Raw genomic sequence first — 21,340 nt, forward strand, 5'->3', positions numbered from 1 at the left:
GCTGCCAACGGAGCCCAGGTGCTCGTAAAGACTGCAAGCCAGTTTATCAGAGCTCACCGGGACACGTTTGACTAATGAGGCCATTCTTCATAATCACACAAACGCTACGCGTGGAACAGTCAAGCTCAGACACTTTGTTTTTTATTTAATTCCCGCATAAAAAAAATAACAGCATGCATACAGCATTAAAGTTACAATCAGATGACAGTGAAAAACAGACAGAATAAGGAGCTGGGAGGAGGAATACATCTTATGAACCAATTAAATGTAGTTATTTAAAAACGGAACAGTTTGAAATGGATTCTGTCTAATAACATTAAAAAAAAAGGAACCATTTGACATTTGGGAAATACACTTATTCTCTTTCTTGCTGAGAGCTAGACGGGGAAGACGGCTACCACTCTCATGTCTATATGCTAAATATGAAGTTCAAGCCAGCAGGTGATTAGCTTAGCCTAAAGCTGGCAGCAGCTAGTTAGCTTAGCGTTAAGACTGAAAACAAGGGGAAATGGCTAGCCTGGCTCTGTTGACACCTCAAATAGTATAGATAGTGAGCTTTAGAGACTGAGCCGGTCTAGCTGTTTCAGTCTTTATGCTACGCTAACTAGCTGCTGGATATAGCTTCATAGTTAACATATAGACATGAGAGGTATCAATGTTTTCATCTAACTAAGACAGAAAGCAAAAAGGCTGATTTCTGGAACTATTGCATTTTGTCAAAACCGTTGATAAAATTCTATATTTCATATTTAATTATAATACATAAATATTCTGATCACATTTAGCAAGAACAATAGATTCCCTCTGTCACAGTGAGGGTACAGGAAATGGTAACTGTATGTGAAGGTAGAACTGGCGTAACTGCAATGTGTTTGGACATGAATAATAAATAATACTTCTGGAATTCATCTTCATGTCCGTCGATTGTTGTTAAAGGACTGGTTTGGAGCAGTAGACTGTGGTGAATTGTGGGATACACTTCTGAATAATGCTGCATCAAGTGCAGGTCATAGATTAACAATTGCCAACATAACCCAAAGGCAATTAGTAACTTCCTTACCCCCAATTGGGTGTGTAGCTCACAAAAAGGGACCCCAACCCAAAAATAAATACTGTAAGAGTGAACAGGTGTATGTTCTTTTCTTTAAAAAAAAAAAATCTGAGATGAATCCGGTCTCTGTCCATGTACAGCAATTTCATTGCTCCTTAACGTTCCCTTCGCTGCCTCGCTAATTGGCCACTCTTCCCCCTCGAGCATGTTAGCTGATTGGTGCTCCCGTGGTAACCAACTTGTAGTAGGCTCCATTCAGTGCCATGAGCTGGTCGTGCGTTCCTTTCTCAATCACATAGCCCCTGGACATGACGGCGATGATGTCCGAGTTCTGAATGGTGGACAGGCGATGGGCGATGACGATGCACGTCCGGCCCTCTCTGGCTTTGTCCAGGGCGTCTTGCACGGTCTGTCGTGACACAAACAACAAACACGAAGCGCTGTTCAGTTCTCCCCACACAGAAGACACACGAGCCTCACAATTATAGCAATTTCACAATCGCATGCTGATTCCTATCATTAGAATGTTCCAGTGCATCAGTGCACCGCAGAGGCCTCTTTGCTCCTCAGCGTGGTTCAGCCGTTTGAGGTGGAAAAGCTACTGCACACACACACACACACACACACACACAAAGAGGCTCTACTGGAGGCTGGTACGAACTGTGCACTGCTGGAGATAATAATAGAGATGATGAATGATAATGATGCTAATGATAATAATAATTAACTGCCGACCCGCCTTGCTCTCTGTGCCCGACGAATATCAAGCAGCTGCGCTGTACTGTGATGGGAAGTGTGTGGGTTCCACACACGGTGACGGCACTGAACAGAGTTTGATGAGGCGTACCTTCTCGCTCTCCGTGTCCAGGGCGGAGGTGGCCTCGTCCAGGAGCAGGATCTTGGGGTCGCGTATGATCGCCCTGGCGATGGCAATGCGCTGCTTCTGACCGCGAGACAACTGGGAACCCTGGGCACCGACGTTCGTGTTGTATTTCTGGAGGCAGGAGGAAAAATGATGGTGAGTCATATCCCCCCTTCACACAAGATTCAGTGTGCTTTGTGAACATTGTTCATTGTATTCGGACCGGAGGAACTTTTTCATTGTTTACAGTGATTTGTCGAACACATGAGCCAATGCAGTACCAGCAACCGACATTTTTAATAAACTGTTAGCCGTGTAAACACCGAAGAAAACCATCGAGCCGAAGAGCCAATTCGCTTTAGAGAAATCGCAACAGCTACTTTCGTGATGGATATTTTGCTTGCGTTAATATGACTGTGTTATTTATGCAAGTTGTTTATTTATTCTTATATTACCAAAAAAAATCTGAGTTTGCAGCAAACTCTTCACCTGGGACTGTATGCACAAAAGTCTTAACGTAGCACCGAACTTTCTGCAGTGTTAATGAACTTGAAATATCTGCGCTGTCAGCGGGTTGACTCATCCATCAAACCACAGTTGTAGCCTCCATAGAATAATTATATAGTAATTCCTTTCTAGTTAATGTTGTAGATGGGCCTCTGCGTTTGAGTCCTCGCCACAGACATGTCCACAGTACCTCAGGAAGCGACATGACAAAGTCGTGGAGCTGGGCCTTCTTGGCGGCAGAGATGACCTCATTCAGGCCGATTTCCCGCGAGTTGTCGCCGTACTTGATGTTCTCCTCGATGCTGCAGTCAAACAAGATGGGCTCCTGGGACACGATGCCAATCTTGGAGCGCAGGAAGGGCACGTTGACGCGGGTCGAGACGTGGCCATCAATCAGCTGCAGGAAGGAATTGATTTTACCATTAGGAGAAAGCAATATAATAACCAAAGACTGGAAATACAATCCACTTAATGAGCCATCATAACACCATCTCTGCCGTGATTTCTCCCCTAACTATGCAGAGGTGACGCTGTCCTTTTTTAAATCTCAAACAGGGAATCAGGACTCGCCGTTTCCAAACCACTTCCAACTCAATTAAGGCCATTTGAATGTTGGCAGGGATCCCTTACTGGCACAAAGGCAAACCTCCATCCTGGGTGGAGTGCCCCCTTTTTTTTATATAAAGCACAAAGTCAGCATAAATGTCTGATTGATGAATGAATTGAAGCGATACGAGAGTCAGAACTACGTCAGTAACTGAATGCCCAGTAATTATTCTTTGACTTTGACACAACTGAGCCTCGTGAGAATGTAAGCTGAAAGCAGACTATACATATGAATTATTTCACAACAAGATATCTGACATTTTGATAAAGGTCAGCATTTGTTGCGATAATGTTTCAGTCCTCCCATTTGTACATATCCTAGTATAACTGATGAGTGAATGAAGGTGCTCAAACCTGCATAAACTGTAGCTTTGCCTCTTGTAGGCAGTGGAGACCAGCTGTAAGCTGTAACTAGCGGTTAGCAAACCTATTGCCTATTTACAAATCAAGCAGACACGTAGCAACATTAGCTGTTTGTGTTTACCTGGCAAATGGAAGTCCAATATTAACTCTCCTTTTGGCTCCGTTTTTGGTCTCCACCAGCCTCTCATTAGCTGCTAAATGCTCTTTGATCACCAGCTAGCTGCTAACTTTGTCCATTAGCCGTTTGTTGCTCAGCTGACAGCGTACAGAAAGATGGTGTACAACCTTTCTCACAGGCTTATAGCACTTAATAGGACTGAATTTAACTTAACCTTGTGTAAAATCAGAGCCCCTTTAAAATCAACAACAAAAAGTCAAAACCATATTTTCCCTCCAATTGCGATTATTAAGTAGCATGAAATAAAAGTACCTCAAATTTGTACCATTAACAGAATATAATATGAAAAAATCATAAGGCACTTTGCATTCAAAGTGCATCTGCAGCGTGTCCTCACCACTCTGCCCTGGTCGGGGTCATAGAACCTCTCCAGCAGCTGCACGCTGGTGCTCTTCCCGCAGCCGCTGCTGCCCACAAAGGCCAGCGTCTGGCCAGGCTTCACCGACACGTTCAGCCCATTCAGGACCTGGATGTCTGGCCTGGTGGGGTAGGTGAACTTGCAGTCAATGAACTCGAGGTTCCCTTGGAAGTTTTCCTGAAAACGCAGCGGAGGGAGGGAGAGAGGGGGAGGAAAGAATAACAGAACAAAGGTTATAGGTTTCTCCGTGTGTTAGGGTGCCACCTCCTGTCCACCTCCTCTGGTAATAAAGAGTTTAATTTGGCTTAATTGTCTAATGCAGGTTTTTTATTATTCAAAATGCCTTGCATCTTTTAAAAGGGCTCTGGAGTGTATTTTTCCTTTGCATGTACAATGTTTGATAGAAGGACTAACAATCCTTCCTTGTCGCCTCCATCTACACATCTCTCTTTCATGACTAATGCAAAATTAATGAGCAAAGCAATAAAGGAATAATAAATTAGACTTTTCATCGTGGAGAGAGCAAGCAGCACTCATTTTGTTCTTATACGCTCAGCGTGCAATATGGTGGAATAGCAGATAATACGTAGCATGTAACATATGCCCTCGTACCCATTTATCTCCCTTATCGCTGTAGACGCTGATCTGAGGCACGCGGTCCAGCAGCTGGAAGAAACGTGCCGCTGAGATCTTGGCCTTGGCGTAGTCTGGTGTGTAAGAGGAGGCTCTGCCGAGGGCCGTGCCGCTGGTGACGATGGCTGAGATGACCCTGCCAGAGAAACCAACATAATGTAACTAATTATTAATAATCACCGGGGCCTTTCTCCCTCCCCTGGAACAGTGATTTATGTATTTATTATAAAGTCATAATTATTAATATACTCAAGAAAACAAAGCCAGTTTCTAAAACTATGTTATGGTTTGCATTCTTTAGCAATAGCTGTTACATTTATACATTATGTCTGTACAGTAGTTAAGTGGGGTAGGGGGTGACCTATATCTGTAGGCCAACCAGGAAGTTAGCATGCCGACTCATTTCCAGGTTTCACGACTCATTCCTGCAGCCCTTTATGGCAGTGACAGGGTCCGCCATGTTTAAAAAAATACAAATAAGCCTGGAATTTAAGGAGATATATTGTGCACATACATTAGTGTATCTAGATTGCCTACCAACCCTCTAACTGTGAAATAAGATCACACAGGAAGTTTTGTGGGCCGTCTAGATCAGAAAACATGTGATTCAACAAGCCATTCAGATTTGGCTCCCCTTCCTATGTCACATGCAGGCTCATTACAATATACCGCCCCCCCCCCCCATCTGAGTATCTCTACCTGGCTACATTTACAAAGGTGAGCCTTTTCGGGAGGGGGGGCTTAAAGAGACGGGCGCTAAAACGGAGCGTTTCAGACGGAGGGAGAATACAGGTATATTCAGTCAGACAGTATGTCCGAATAGAAACCCCAAATACAAGTATGACCCTGGAAATTAGCATATGTCCCCTTTAAGTTTGGATTAAACAGCAGTAAGGATAAGGAAGCGCACAGAATGGCACCAGACCCGACAGCCTTCTCCTCTCACCTGAACACCAAGCTGAAGTGGAGCCCCTCCTGTCGCACCAAGTAACCTCCGAACCTGTAGGAGGCGGAGTTGGTCAAAAAGATGACGCACTGGGCGAACCCATAGCAGGCCCCGTACACCTTCGCCTTCTTCAGGGCCGCGTGGTACGGAGCGTGTAGCTGGGCCTCGTACATGTCCACAAAAAGCCCCTCTTTCCCCAGGCCCGCGATGGTGCGGATGTTGTTCAGCGCCTCGCCGGAAATCTGCAAGTAAAAGACTCCTGTTGAAGTTCTGGTGCCAGATTAAAACGGCACAGTTAAGACCAGGCAAAAAAAGAAGTTGTAATTAATTCCTCAGGTCTTTAACGTGTGAAGACTTATGATAGAGATAAAGCATTTGCTCAGTTTTTATCTATCTTATCTTATCTTATGCTGCTGCAGAAAGCCAATTTCCCCCATAGGGATCATTAAACTTTCATCTAATCCACTTTATTGGGATGGCTGGAGTTTACTGCATTGGAATAGATGAGATAGTTTAAAGGAAGTTGACAGTAAATTGATTGCAAACTGTAACATAGTGATTTTTGATCCACTACGTGTTGTCTGTACCATGACAACATCTTAGGCCTGGGTGGCCCCAGTAGGTATTGAGCCGGACAGCTCTGTGCCTGGCTTGCCAAATTACAGCAGCAGCTAATAAAAAGCTACTGTACCAAGATCTGAGTTCAGCTGGAGGGCTGCGGAGCTTTTATTCAGTGATGAGAAAAACTGAAACCTGGAGCCTAAAATAGACACTGTGTTTAAGCTGTCTCTTATCTGCTGTCAGCTGAAGTCGCCCTCCACCAGACATTTATCAGGAATAATGACACGTCGCTCAGAATACTGTGGAACGTTCAAACTGGATGCTGATAAAGTCGCCAGCGACGGGCGAAGCTGTGCAGTACAAACAACAATGTCTGACCCGTCCGGCGGTCTCCATCGCCTGCTTGTCCTGCTTGGCGAACCCCGTTAGCATCTTGGCCTGGAAGGCGCCCGACAGGGCGATGAACGGCAAGAAGCACAGGATGAGCAGCGTGAGCTTCCAGCTGAAGACGAAGGACATGAGGACGGCCACGCCGATGTTGGTCATAGAGTTGACGATCATGCCGATCTGCGAACCCGTGGCCTTCGAGGAAGACAAGTGGAAAAGACTGGCTTGTGTTACTGTGCAACGTTCAGGTTCTCCTCATGGATTGAACCAGATTATCCAAGCAGAGTTCAATGCACATTTTAAATCAGGATACCACTGCCATGTTTCTACAGTAGCCCAGAACAGACAAACCAAACACTGGCTCTAGATAGCAGCTCTAGCGCTTTTACCTGAAGGCCATCATAGTTCAGTTGGACGCAATCTACAACCTCACCACTAGAGGACACTAAATCCCACTCACCGCTCCTTATGTTTGGATTAGCGCCGAATATGGGACCGAATCACTTTTCAAAATCCCTCTCTCCTAAAACGGGGGCCTGAACTCACTCCTTGAACTTGTGAGGCATCAGTCGCCAGACGGGTGGTCAGAGCCCCGGGGCTGTTCCTGTGATCGTCAAACCAGCCGATCTCTTGGCCCAGCATGGCGTGGAAGCCCATCCGCCGCAACCGGCGCGTCAGCAGCTCTCCAGACTTGGAGAAAGCGTAAGCCTGGAGACACACACACACACACACACACAAACACACGGTAAGTATTTCTAATTAAATCCAAAATACTATCACAGTGATCTTCAACATAATGTAAAACCAATCTGAGAAAATTGCGTCTTTGCCTCCCCCTACCCCAAAGGGTGTCAGAACTCTTGGATCAATCATAGAACAGTGTCTCTGCTAAACGGAATATCTTTTTTATCCCTAGAAGGTATTAATTCGACAAAAAAAATTATATATATATCTCTTGTGACTTTTCCCTCCAACCTTGAACCGGTGAGGCCGGCGGAGAACCACTAAAGCAATCAGTCGTGCTGAAGCAGCCTGCTATTCTACCTGCAGCATCTGGGTGAAGAAAGAGACCACGCCGATCATGACGAAGAACAGGCAGATACCATCAATCTCCTTCCTCTGAACCACGGGGTCTGTTATTGAGAATGTCTACACACACAGAGAGAGAGAAAGAAAACAGAACAGAAACATGTTAATATAGACCATCATACACAAACACTTTCAAAGGACTGTACTATAGGCTTGCACATGGTTAGCGTTGGGAATTGGGAATTTCGCTCTTATCGTTTATTTTTGTGTATTTCAGAACTTCCGATGACATCCGGAACCTCACCGCCAGGATTTGACTGAACAGCAGAGAGTAGACGGGGTTGACCCCTCCATTTATGGCTGCACCAAAGGATCCAAAAAGCATATAAGGCCACTCAGGTCTGTTGTACTTTAGGATTCTGGCAACTGGAGCAGGCTCCACCGGTTCCTCCTCCTCCTCCTCTGGGACGGCATCCTGAGCATTCACACAGACAAATACACATCAGTCGGCAGTCAAAGCTGTTATCCGATTATACGATCCGAGGATTAATATAGAAAAAATGAACGCAAAGTGGTTTGGCACTCCCAACGGTATGTAACTATTGTGGACCTGCTTCAACCACCCACATATAAAATTGGATACCGTGGATTTGTCTGCCTGTGACACGGAGTAGGCTCTGGGGCCGAGCTCTCCAACGATGGATACAGAAGACTCTGGGATCAGATTGGACAGCTGCGATCGGGAGCGCTGGCGAATAGAGGCTCTGCAAAAAGAAAAAAACTTCCAAAGTCAAAGGAGAAAAAAAAGAAAAAACATGAATATTCATTGAACACAGGAATGTATTTTCTGCTGCTGGTGTTCTCCGTGCACTCATTATTGGGTGCTTGTAACGGTGGCGTTCGAGGACCTCAAGCCTCCTCTGCTGTTTGCAGCACTTATAAGTGGCTCTGGATGATAGTGTCAGCTAAATGCTGCAAATGTCGAAGTAATTGTAACAGGGCAATTAAGTAAAATGAAGGCGCCAGTTCCTGCCATGACACAAAATGACTACTGTAATAATCCTATTTGTATGCACAGTCAGGACCGTGGAAATGGATACGACAGTTTACACAAATAAACAAATGAGTGATGAAGGGCGTGGGGAGGGGGGGGGGGGAGTAATACCTCAAACTGGCACGGTAGCTGCCTGCTCTGGATAGATTTAGCCTCTCTGGCTCTTCTTCCTTGTCAGCCACTAATGCAAGAGATCCAACAAAGGGCGACGATCACAATCAGATCCTCACAGTTTCCACATAAATATCTCTCCCTCCCCCACCTCCCCTTGGAGTTTGGACCTACTTTGCCGAGCCTTCTCGTTCAGAGCCTTGTCCCCCTGACTCTGCAGCGTGACCAGCGTGAAGTAGACACCCTTCCTCTCCAGCAGTTCGTCGTGTTTGCCCTGCTCCACAGCTCGGCCGTGCTCGAAGCCGACGATGACGTCGGCGTTCTTTATGGTGGACAGCCGGTGGGCGATGGAGATGGTGGTGCGACCCAAGCGTACCTGTGGCGAAACCAAACATGTCCGGGCATTATTTCTGCTGGGAATTAAGAACAACGGTCTTCTCTGCTTTACACCCTGTGAAGACCTATTTCATAATCAGTAGTGATAAATCAGTGGGGTAATCATTTAAGTTGGGGTATTGAATATTTTTAGTACATACTCAAAGAGGTATAGTTTTTATGTTGCCTGTTGTCAAAATATAAAAGGTCATCTTCTTCAAAAAACTAAAAAGATTACTGGAAACTACATTTCTAATTTAAACTGTTTTTTTCATAGTCCTGCTGGCAACGCAGTGAAACCATAAATGAGATGAGAACAGAAGCTAATTCAGACTTACTTTATCCAAAGCCTCTTGAACTATCGCCTCGCTCTCGTTGTCGAGTGCAGAGGTCGCCATGTCCAGCAGCAGGATACGAGGATTCCTGACCAGCGCTCGAGCGATGGCGATGCGCTGCTTCTGGCCGCCGCTCATCTGACCTCCACCCTCCCCCACCGAGGTCTCGAATTTCTGTCCGATTTGTTATTTTTTTTTAAATGACAGGGGAAGTTATTAAGCCCGTTGGTGGTTTAAAAACTCTGAATTTTCACATGAGCACTTAGAAATCTTGAAACTGCTGCTCTTCACCTGCGGCAGGTCCATGATGAAGTCGTAGGCGTTGGCCTGCTTTGCGGCGGCGATGATGTCTTCCATTGAGACGCCGGGCCGACCGTAGCGGATATTCTCAGCAATGCTGGTGGCGAACAGCACGGGCTCCTGCTCCACGATGCCAATCAGCGAGCGCAGCCACTGGATGTTCAGCCCTCTGATGTCATGACCGTCCAGGGTCACCTGAGTTGGAGGTGAAGAGTTTAGCTGGTTGTGCTAAAATTGATGGACGATGCTATTAAAGTACTTTGCTTGCTATAATGCGTTTTGTTTTTTTGCAACAATGCTAGTTTCAACTGGTAAGGTTGTTAGTCTTGTGCATAACCTTCATTGTGCTGTAAGAGGCTATTTCCTCCTCTAAAAGCAATAAGAGAGTAAGGTGTGCAAAGACCTCTAATTGCAGTAAAAGTGAAAAATGAGGCTGTTAGGACCCATTGGCTGAATAATGAAACAGATTATCATGTATTTCTATCACCCTCGGGGGATGGTTACTTTTGAATCTACTAGAATAAAGCTCAAAAGGAATGAGTCGGCAGCTGCAGCGTGTCGAGGGAATCTTCAATGTCGGGGGTTGACAAAAAGCACCACTGAGGAAAGAATCATCGTCTCGGCCGTCAAACCCACCATGCCCTCTTTAGGGTCATAGAAGCGCTGGAAGAGCTGAATGGCGGTACTCTTCCCGGCTCCGCTCGGGCCGACGAAGGCTGTGGTCTGCCCCGACTTCACTGGAACGCTGAGCTGGTCCAGGATCTGAGTAGAGATCACATGACGAAATCAAAATTCCACCCTCGGCTATACATGACAACGAGTGCAGAAGCACGCAAGTACCTTGACTTCAGGTCTGGAGGGGTAGTGGAAGGTCACATTGTGAAACTCAACATCTCCTTTGACCTTGTCAAGCTTATATCCAGCCTCAGATAGACAATCAATCTCCGGCTCCTGGCAGTAGAACATTTAAAAGAAATTTGACTTGTAAACCTGAAGCAATGGTTTCCTGTACAAAATATAGTACCTTGTAAGGGTTAAAATCTTGCAAAATTAGAACATGAAGCATTCTCACTCTATCAATAGTCTCGAAGATGATGGTAGCAGCTCCACGGCCTGAAGCGAATGCCTCCAGACATGGGGAGGCCTGCCCCAAATTCATGGCTGCTATCAAAACACCGAAGAACACCTAGAAGGAAGAGGTCAGTATATTTATAGCTCCAAAGGCTCTCTTGAAATTCAATATGTGAATGATTTGAAGTACATTTGCTCCAGTGCTGATCTGTCAGCAGTGGTTGTGATGAACCATATTGGAGCCACTATGGTGATAGTACTGGTGTAATACCTGCAGTAGTGTTCCTGGGGTGTACTCGTCAGCATCCAGCACCAGGCTGGAGCCATACCAGAAGGCCAGACCATAGCACAGGAAGATGATCAGCCACATATATCCGGTGAAGAAGCCCATGATCAGACCCTTCCTGATGCCCCAGCGCTGCGCTGAGATCAGGTTCTTGTCGTACCTGTAGAGGAGAAGAGCTCACCTCAGCTGCATATTAGGAAGAAAGTCAATCTTCAACTTTCATCTGGCAAATTTCTACCTTTGCACTTCTTTTGACTCCCCACCGAAAGCAGCCACAGTCCTGATGGAGGAGAGGACCTCGTCTGCTATGGCTCCGGCTTTGGCGTAGGCCTGCAGCTCCAGCCCCGTTAGCTTAGCAACAAACTACAGGAAAGACAGAGGGAGAAGAAGAGTAATCAGAAAGTAGACCGGAGTCAAGTCAAAAAAATAAATCAAAAGGGGTCAAGTCAACAAGTCAATAGAAGTCAAGCCAAGTTGACAAGTAAAGACAAGTTAAGAAGTCAAGTCAACAAGTCCCTAGAAGACAAGACAAGTCAACAGGTAAAGACAAGTTAAGAAGTCAAGTCAACAAGTCCCTAGAAGACAAGTCAAGTCAACAAGTTAAGAAAAGTCAAGTCAACAAGTCCCTAGAAGACAAGTCAAGTCAACAAGTCAAGACAAGTTATGAAGTCAAGTCAACAAGTCCATAGAAGACAAGTCTAGTCGTCAAGTCGACAAGTCTCTAGAAGACAAGTCAAGTTGGCAAGTTAAGAAAAGTCAAGTCTAGTCAACAAGTCACCAGGTAAAGATACATATGGAAGTAAAATCGTCAAGTCCTCAAGTCAAGAGAAGTTAAGTCGACAAGTGAAGACAAGTCATCAAGTTGACCAAGTAAGCCAAGTCGAGTCATCAAGTCGACAAGGTAAGCCAAGTCGTCAAGTTGACAAGAAGGCTTAAGACAAGTCTAGTGAACGAGTACAGACAAGTGTAGTCATCAAGTCAATGGAAGTCAAGTCAACAAGTAGGCTAAAGACAGAGTTAAGTCAACGAGACAGGTCTAGTCAACAAATCAAGTCAACAGATGATAAATCAAGTGAAGAGAAATTCTCACCAGAGCCATAAGACCAGCTCCAACACCGATCAGTGGACTTGCTGCGACAATGACAAGTGTTAACTTCCATCCTTTCACAAAGCCAATGCAGAAACCACACACAAAGGTGGTGAAGCGCTGCAGGAAAATGGCGACTTGGTCCGCAATGGCATCGTTGATCTTGTTGATATCACTGTAACAGAGACGGAACCACGTTAACATGTGACACATCAACACTCCAAATACACTCCGGACAGAAGTCATGTCGTCATTGCCTCACTCACTCCGACATGCGAGTGTTGAGCTCCCCTACAGAGGTGCAGTCGAACCAGCCGATCTCCATCCTCATCACTTTGCTGAAGTACATTTTCCTGATGAGCTGAATCTGCCTGGCAGCGGTCGTCACCCACAAGGAGATCTGTCAGTCGTAAAAAGAGCGGTTGCACTCGTGTTTGTTAGATATAAAAGCAAGCAGGGCAACAAGACGGCATCAAGACCCTGACCTTTGACCTCTTAACATGGCTTTTATATGATGAAGTTCAGCTTATTCAACATAAGGAGTACGGCTCGGCCTCAGAAAACAGCTGTATAATGACTTCTGTGACTTTGGAGGAGCCTTTTCAATTTGAGAAAAAAATACTTTGATGATGATAATGGGAAATGTAAGATCAAGCAATTTTCACCAATTCTAGGGAGTAACACTCAGGATATCTCCGCCTCTCCTGCTTTGATTAGATCAAAATCTGTCTCTGGTAAGCCTCCTATCTTTATGAAAAGGTAATACAATCTCTTAACTATTAAGTGCTCTATAAGCCAATAGTGTTTTAAAGTCAAAGTAGTCCCTAAATAAGATTCAAACCAGTTTTTAAATGTGCCACAAGGTCTCTTCCAGTTTTCCAGTCTAGTAATATGTTGTGGCCGACCGTGTTGAATGCAGCCGTTAGATCTAATAATTGCTTGGAATAACAGTACTTGTTCATGAGTGAGGGGACTAGATCGATAAAGGCTTTAAAAGTGCACGCTTCAGGGCCTGTGGCAAAACAGCCGGAGATAACAAAAGAGTTGTGCAGAACATCTGGTGCCATGCAGTTAAAACATATCATTAAAAAGGCTGTCGTCAGAATATCAAAGCCACCGGAGGAGGCTTTGAGAGGTTGCACAATACCCTTCAAGATGAAGAGGTGATATGATCAAAATGTGTCATGCTGACTGAATTGGCTTCAGGTGGATGACACGACGCTAATCTAATTTTAAATCAGTCTCTTTGTGTGAATACGATGACATTTTAAGACCAACCTGAAAGTATCCCAGCAGGAACACAGCTGCTCCAATTCCAACATAATAGAAGGCAAAATTGGTCATTTCATGTTCAATGTCGAGAATCCTGGGAAACAGCACAAATACAGTAAATGAATAATGTATGAACTACAGAGCCACATGCACTTCAACGCAGAAACTTCAAACCTTACACTATATTTGATGGAGGAAAAAAAAGTTGCCCTCATGCATTTCTCACAACCCACTTACCCACACGTCCTGTTCAGCGGTGTGAGCATCTCCCATATCGAATTGTTCATGAAGCTCGAGTTCGACCACGGCGGGATCCGGTCGTCCGGCGCCGTGTAGTTCCTCTTCCACTGGATGGTGTTGTTCACGCACTCCTTCCTGTCGTCCCTCAGCATGTTGAGCTCGATGTCGTACTCGATGAAGGTGTCGGTGAGCAGGCCAAACACCAGCAGCATGAGGGGCTGGGCCGAGCCGTGCACCACGGCGCACACGCTGCCCACCACCATCATCAGCACGTCGTGGCACGTGGCGAAGCGGAACTGGACGGAGGGCGTTAACAACACTCGCATTAGGCGGACGAACCTCAAAGTGGAGCTGAAGAAAGATGAAGAATGAACATCTTACCAGCTGAAAGAAGCCAACCCGTATCGCTGGTTGAGCTGCATTCTCCCGATTACTGTTTGGAATAGAACACCGATCAGTTTTTTACTGGAGGTGAATGTGTGAAAGTGCCTCTATTGCCATCTTGTACTCACTTCCCGTCATCGTTGGATGTTTTTGTGGTCCTGCATGGAAAAAGACAAAACACACGGTGAGCTGCTGAACTTAACACTTTGAAAAAAAAGTACAAAACACATGTTTAAAAAGGTGCAGTGTGTCGGATTGTGCACTGAAGACATACTTTTTAAATATCATATTCCATCTCTGCCAATAGATCCCACTAAATCCTACACATTGGCCCTTTAAGAAGTCATATTAATGCACAATGTAGCATGAATTTCTGTTGTAATGGATCATCAGGTAACAACTGTTAATTTAAAGTCCCTTCTATCAACCTCTCGTGTCCCCTTTCCCTCATCAGCCCTGAAGATATTTAACCAACCCTTTTACCACTCAGTCGCTGGCAGATGGTCAAAGCTTTTATGATGCTATGGCTTTGCCGACCTGTAAGCCTCTTCCTGACCTTTGCCTCAAGTCAAGTTGTGTGTGTGTGTGTGTTTGGGTCCTCATCCCATTGTTGCTGGAATTCACCAGTCGTGACACTTTAATCTATCAACTTTTTGTTTCGTTAATGATCCTGTATGGTGGTCCTGAAAGCTCAATGCACTGCAAATTAAGAGGGATTAATCAGTGATGAAAACAACCCTTAATTGAAGCCCAATCTTGCATTTAATCATGCAATAAATCATTTCTATTGCACATGGAATGCATTACTTAAAAATGTGTTTTGTACCCGTATTATAAAGTGTTACCTATTTTCTGATGCAGCAGCGCTGTTAAAGACACAAACAACTAGAAACCTCACCAACAAGTCTAGTAAGGACAAGTCTAGTCAACAAGTCGACAAGGAAAGACGTCAAGTCGACAAGGAAAGAGTACATCCCAAGTCTCTTAATTGTCATTTCCTCGCTCCTCGCTCCTCGCTTGAACCGGAAGTTGTTCGGCCGTCCCAAAGCTCTCATTTATCTCGGAGGAGTCGAGGATCGAGGAGCGAGGAGGGATCTCCGAGGAGCCATGAGCGAGGACGCACGAGAACAGCCTTCCAGGAAGTCTTTTAACGGCAGACACGCCCCCTCATTGTTCATCTGTTATGTGATTGGACGCTGCAGCCGATCAGACTGATAAGATTGTTTTCAACATGTAAACAGTGAAGATGGATCGCAGATTCAACTCTAGTTTATATTTGTTTCGTTTTCTGATTCACCATCTGGTTTAAATAAATGTTCATTGCAGTCCGAACAACAAAAGGACCACAAACAACTTTCTTCATTTATTAGAAAGATTTGTCTTTTCATGATCTGATATTTGCCTCAATAACTTTTATTATGGAAACAATTAAAGTCAGAGCTTTTTACATAATTTATCATAATTTCATTCAGTCACATGAGGCTGATCATTCCTGAGTGTCTGATTTGATGAGTTTTATAATTTGAGTTTAACCTGAAACATGGAGCCTAATAAATTAATTCCAGTAGTCAAGAGAAACAATAATCATATTCTGGGTTAATTTAAATTTATGTCGCAATCTGAATTTCAAAACGTACAGATGCAAATCATGTCTTTATTAGTTATTAGTATTATTAGATACTATTTTTAAGTACAGTGATCATGTGAACAGACACAAACTTATCAAAAGTCTCTCCAGCTGTTAAAGCCGACTGACAGCTGATCCAGCTGTGACCGGCTGTGATCAGCGGTTATCAGCTGATCCGCCATCATCAGAAACAGACGTCGCTTCACGTGACGCAACTGAGGAAAGGACATCTCGTGTCATAAAAATTATTTCCTCGTGTCCTCTCTCCTCTCATGGTTTCCTCCATGCATCCCTGGTGCGAGGGACTAAGACGCAAGGAAAGGACCCAAGTGAGGGAAACGAGGATGCAATTAAGAGACTTGGGATGTACCCACGGAAAGACGACAAGTAAAGACAAGACAAGGCAACAAGTAACATAAGTATTACTAGAAAACATTCATCATTTATAACCCTTAAAACTACATCCAAGATGATTCCTAAAAAACTCAAACAGTCCAAAGAATACTTACTTATAGGAGCCAGCTGGTTCTGCAACACAAGGATAGAATAAGCATTCAACTCTTTTAAAAATTACATCCGTATATTTAACTTTTGTTTCATTCAAATTAAATAACAGATCTCCATATCGTTTGATCACTTTTGGGGCATTGCTGTTTAACTTTCATTGAGCATTACCTTCACTGGAAAAGTCGTAGCTGTGGTTTTCCTGTCCCAGTTTTTTGATGCTGTGCAACTTCACTGATCCAGTCGGCATGTTGACTCATCTAGGAAAAAGCAAAAAGAGAGCACGTTTCACAAAGTCCAAGACCAGAACAATTAGTGTTTTGTAATGACGGTAAAGTCAAAAATTAAATCCCACTTGAGAGTACATTTATTTTGGACTTTCACGAGAGAATGAGACATACCTACTACACGTTTCCTTTTTTTAAAGAGAAATCTATCTTATCCACGATTGAAACCAAAATCAGCAGCACTCCTGCACTGAAGTCCAGCAGCCAGACATCCAGTTGTTACGTCCCCCAGCTAATTGTTGTAGTGGCAGCTCGTCGCGACTCACTGAGGATCTCAGCAGCGAGTCACATGTTCTTATTGGACAGAATTAGCTGGGACTCGGGGTCAGCGTGTGTTGTTTGAGGGTAAGTGTCCTGTCGGTTTATGCTGCTCAAAAGGCCAGTGACCTCAGCAGGGCAAATATTTTACCTGCGGAGGCCCTGCGCTGTTTGTGCATCCTCCACTATCTGAACGCGACCGATTTGCTTTAGAAGGGGATTATGTTATCCTTCGGAGAGTATTCTTTAGATGTCAAATTATTTAGTTAATGGGGGCGGCAGCAGCTCAGCCCGTGGGGATCCGGCTTGGGTACCGGAGGGTGTGCGATTCGAGTCCTATGTGTACTTGGCACACTTGGCACACACCAGGCGAGGTGCTAGTTCACCTAATGGGCACTGCCGACTAACTGACCCCATCACTCCAACGTCTCTCCGGCTGCATGTCAATGCCTCCCGTGTGTGCATGTTTGGCCTGAAATAAAAGACAAAAATGGAATAAAGTAATTCTTCTTCTGAATCAAATGCTCGTGTGTGTTAGCATTTCCATAAAAACAGGCGTTACCGACGCATTCTGCTGACTTTATGACTCTTCTGCGCTTTTGCTACGGCTACATCGTGTCTGCACATTTAATATCCCATCACACATTGGAAGCTACAACACATGCATGAGAGCACGGGTTGTGTTTAGATGTAGCTGCAGGTTGACATTTAGGTCATTGCCCTCTTCCAGCTCGACTTCCTCAACAGCTTCATGTCGCGAAGACTTCTGTCATCTTTTTTCACCTTGAAGGCAACAACAAGAGGAATCTAAATATGTTATTATTTACTGATGCTCATGACGCTTTGTTGACATCATTTGGTTTATATTTCAGGTTTTGATCATTTAAGACAATCACAAAAACGTGCTTAGTTGTCATCTCTAAAATCGGGCCCTTTAATTATGTCTGAGAATATAAAAGCCTGCTTGTGATTTTGTTGTTGTTGTTAGACATGGGACTGATTGGACCGGCATGCTTACACATGAAAACAACTGGTGTTAATATGCCGTCGGTCACTCACCGCTGCCTTCAGGCGCCGTCAGGAATCTACAAAGAGGAAGATTATGAACATGTGTCAGTTTCAGAAATCAGTGGACATGATTTATGCTGAACTATAATCTTATCCTTCAGTAGTCATCATCTGTAAAGTCCAGGTTGATAATAACTACAAAATGTAATACCATTAAACACATACCTTTTCATTTATTATTGTATTGTTGTTAGTGGGGTTAATGAAGTTTATTATTTATTAATGCCATTCATGAGTGTCGTATAAGTTCAACCTAAAGGGAACTGCGCTGAAATATTGTAACAAACTGATTGCACACAAACAATCCAAAAGAAATGGTGTTAATTGCAACTTTAAAGGTTGCAATTTTCTATGTTTCCCCGAGTTACTGTGACATTTAGAGGTTGGGAAAGCTGCATTAACAACTCAGTGTAAATGGATTTATTTTCTATGACCCATTTCCTACTGAAACAACAACACAGTCCTGAAGCATTTACATGTGCAAGACATTTGGACATACTACTTATTAGAAATAGGAGTGCTTGAAGGCAGCATTTGCACAACAGTGAAATTACAACATAGCACTGCTGCCACCTTGTGGTGAAAATGTAGAGAACCCTCAGATGAACCCACACATTCGGTTGGCTGTGGAAAATGTACTAGAATTAAATATAAATAAGCTATATAACTGGTGCACAGTGCAGTTATTTCACACATACCAATAAACCAGGCATAGGGACCTTCATAAGTGGAGTTAATACGATCTAAATAGACGTCCACTGCATCTCTGTTAATCAGGGGGAATGGGAAGCAGCTGGTTTCACCTCAGCAATTAGCACCGCAAACTGCCCAGAATGGTAACTGGGTTTCCCCACCGGCTAGCTCCCGGAGAAGGTCAAACAGCGAGCTAAAGACCGAGGTACGTTTTTAAAAAAAAGACAGAACTACAGTGGATATCGAGCTTAAGTTCACGAAGAAGACAGAGACACTCCAGTGTGTATTACACGTAGCCTACATCCGGGGTATTCAATTAAAACTCAACGAGGCCGAAGAGAGAATATCCTCACGTAACGGTCCGGAATACACAATAATGTCTAACTTATGCTGTGGAAGAAGCATTAACGTCTGTATGTAGACAACAACTGACTGTCATTTCAAGTATAGGAAGTTCAATTGAACGTTTTTTTAAATACATTTTTTAATTGAACTGTATTTTATGTGCCTTCATTTTGGATGTTAGTGGGTACGTTTGCTCAAAAGAGTTGTTTTGTCTCCTAGTGGCATATTAGCGCTTTTAATTCTGTCACAGTCTAGTTTTTAAACTGCCCGTGGGAAGAATTGACATTTAAGTTTGTCCATTCTTGTTTTAAAGGCTCTGGTCTCTCTGACCACTTGTGAAATACCTTCTTCACTCACGTATTTCTCTCGGACTACTCTGTCTCGCGCCCCGTCTCTCCTGATTGGGACAATCTCCCCCGAGTCTTTTTAATTCTTCTTCTTCTTCTGCATGTTTTACGGCGGTTGTTAATCCAGTTTATTGGTGCATTACCGTCACCTTCTGCTCCTGAGTGTGGATCGGCCAATACACTTACAATCTTTCTCCCAAAACAAAAATAACCAAAATAATAATACATTTTTTATTTATTTTTTTAATCCACAATACTAACCTATATTTTATCCTCCATGTTTTACCCTCTAGACCAGGGGTGGCCAACCAGTCAGAGACCAAGAGCCACATTTTTTACTGTGTTACCGCAAAGAGCCACATCATACACATGGGCACACATGAACATCACCCTATCCCTTCCTCACACACACACATACCTTTGCTCAGCCAGATTTATTGTAAAGGTCACACACCAACATGATAATGACAGAAATTGACTCCTAAGACCACAGGCCAGTCATTTTCAACAATGAACATTGTGTGCACTGTCTCACACAGACAAACTCTCAGTTCAACCAAGTCCACAAACAAAAATATAATAATTTACAATAGTGTTTTTCTTTTACTATGCATGTTACTTAGTGGGACTTCCCTGCATTCCTTGCCTTGAACAATCCTCTTCAAATCTGGCTTGTATTCCGTTGTTGCCACTCGAAGCAATTCTTTCACATGGGTGTCAGTCAGAACAGACCGATGCTTTGATTTCACGTGTTTCAGGGTAGAAAACACAGACTCGCAGACGTATGTTGACCCAAACATTGACAGTATCTTAAGCGCAGCCCGTTTGACATTGGGGTATTTTTTCATTGGCACACTTTTCCAGAACTCAATGGTCCCTTCCCTTAAAGCAGGTTTGAGTTGGTCCTCCTCACAAAGATCGATCATCTCCAACTCAGCCGCATCCTCATCTGTGACTAGCGGGGCTTTCAAACAGTCCGTCTCGGCGTTAAATGGGTCGACGAGGAACGTAATCTGTGGCCGCAACATGCGCGTTTGACGAAAATACCGTATTTCACTCAAGCGAAGCGAACACGCACATTAAAAAAACACAAATACAAACTTCGATATGAACGTAAGAGCCGCATGAAACCGGGCAAAGAGCCGCATGCGGCTCGGGAGCCGCGGGTTGGCCACCCCTGCTCTAGACCTATAAAACAAGCACCCTTGTACAATATCCCTGCATTCCTCACCTACCCTGGTAACTTTGACACTCTTTGGAATATGATACAAATGTCTCCCTTTCTCCTCTCTGTCCCACATTCATTTTTTGCCACATTTGCTTGATATGTTCCCAAATAATACCCTTGACCTCTGCCTTCCTGACACTAATCTTCATATCCATGTTAGCTTTCTTTGAAGCCCTCTTTGCCAACTCACCGGCGCTCTCATTCCCACTCATACATGTGCCGGAACCCTACAGGAATTGAACCTCACCTAAGTCTTTCCCATGCATCGTTAGCCTAATTCATTGACACGTCTGACTCTTTATGTGCCTGGGCCATTCTTACTTCAGTCTGTAGCCTTATCACTGAGTCCATGGTGTTCCCTCCCTCATATGAAGATCTTTCTGTAATCGTGCTTTCCATTATCTTTCGACTACTGGATGTTAGTGCTGTTGGTTTGTAGCTGCTGGGTTTAGATGGCTCTTTGCCAGCTTTTCTAATGGGAATCACTACTGCCTCTTTCCGTGCGCTCTGTAACTTTCCCTCCTCTCACACTCTGTTCTAAAGGCACAGCAGCTTCATGTGCTCCTTCTCCCAAACGCCTCAGCATAACGTAGCACGCCTGATCATCCCCGGGTGATGTGGGTCTTGATCCATTTATTGCTCTCACTATCCCTCCTCCAACACATCTGGATGCTGATTAATTCTTCTTTCCCGTCTTCTTGTTTCTTCTTCTTCCAACAAATGATCTGAACCATGAATCTTCACAAATGCCTTGGCCATCATGTCATTTTTTTTTTTTACATTGAACTGATGAGATAAGCTTGCTAACTGTGATTCACAGGTAGATTGTAGCGGTCTGATTTTGCTCATACTGGACAACTTTGGGGCCCACCTTATGTATTCAAATAATAACAATATCACTGCAATTAACCCTGACTGATCCTTCATCAGAGACCATCCCTGATTAATGAATGAATAAATGATTAACTAGCCCATGTAAGCATATAC

The 21,340-nt window shown here is 44.2% G+C and overlaps 1 protein-coding gene across 1 annotated transcript; it reads right to left on the minus strand.

Moving 5' to 3' along the window:
* Positions 1-1,259: 1,259 nt before the first annotated feature.
* abcb11b (ATP-binding cassette, sub-family B (MDR/TAP), member 11b) lies at positions 1,260-14,029 on the minus strand (the record flags this gene model as incomplete). Its single annotated transcript, XM_079185352.1, has 25 exons — positions 13,994-14,029; positions 13,610-13,908; positions 13,379-13,466; positions 12,367-12,500; positions 12,104-12,275; positions 11,252-11,376; positions 10,999-11,173; positions 10,729-10,842; positions 10,497-10,607; positions 10,293-10,418; positions 9,648-9,851; positions 9,360-9,530; positions 8,821-9,022; positions 8,647-8,716; positions 8,125-8,245; positions 7,786-7,956; positions 7,497-7,601; positions 6,999-7,160; positions 6,444-6,647; positions 5,505-5,746; positions 4,538-4,694; positions 3,905-4,102; positions 2,611-2,817; positions 1,899-2,045; positions 1,260-1,460 (listed from the first exon to the last, which is right to left on the minus strand). Exons 2-25 carry the CDS (start codon positions 13,876-13,878, stop codon positions 1,260-1,262), a joined length of 3,876 nt encoding a protein of 1,291 aa, XP_079041478.1. The 5' UTR covers positions 13,879-13,908; positions 13,994-14,029.
* Positions 14,030-21,340: the final 7,311 nt, after the last annotated feature.

The sequence above is a fragment of the Pholis gunnellus genome, assembly GCF_910591455.1.
Source record: "Pholis gunnellus genome assembly, chromosome: 24".
Taxonomy (NCBI): Eukaryota; Metazoa; Chordata; class Actinopteri; order Perciformes; family Pholidae; genus Pholis; species Pholis gunnellus.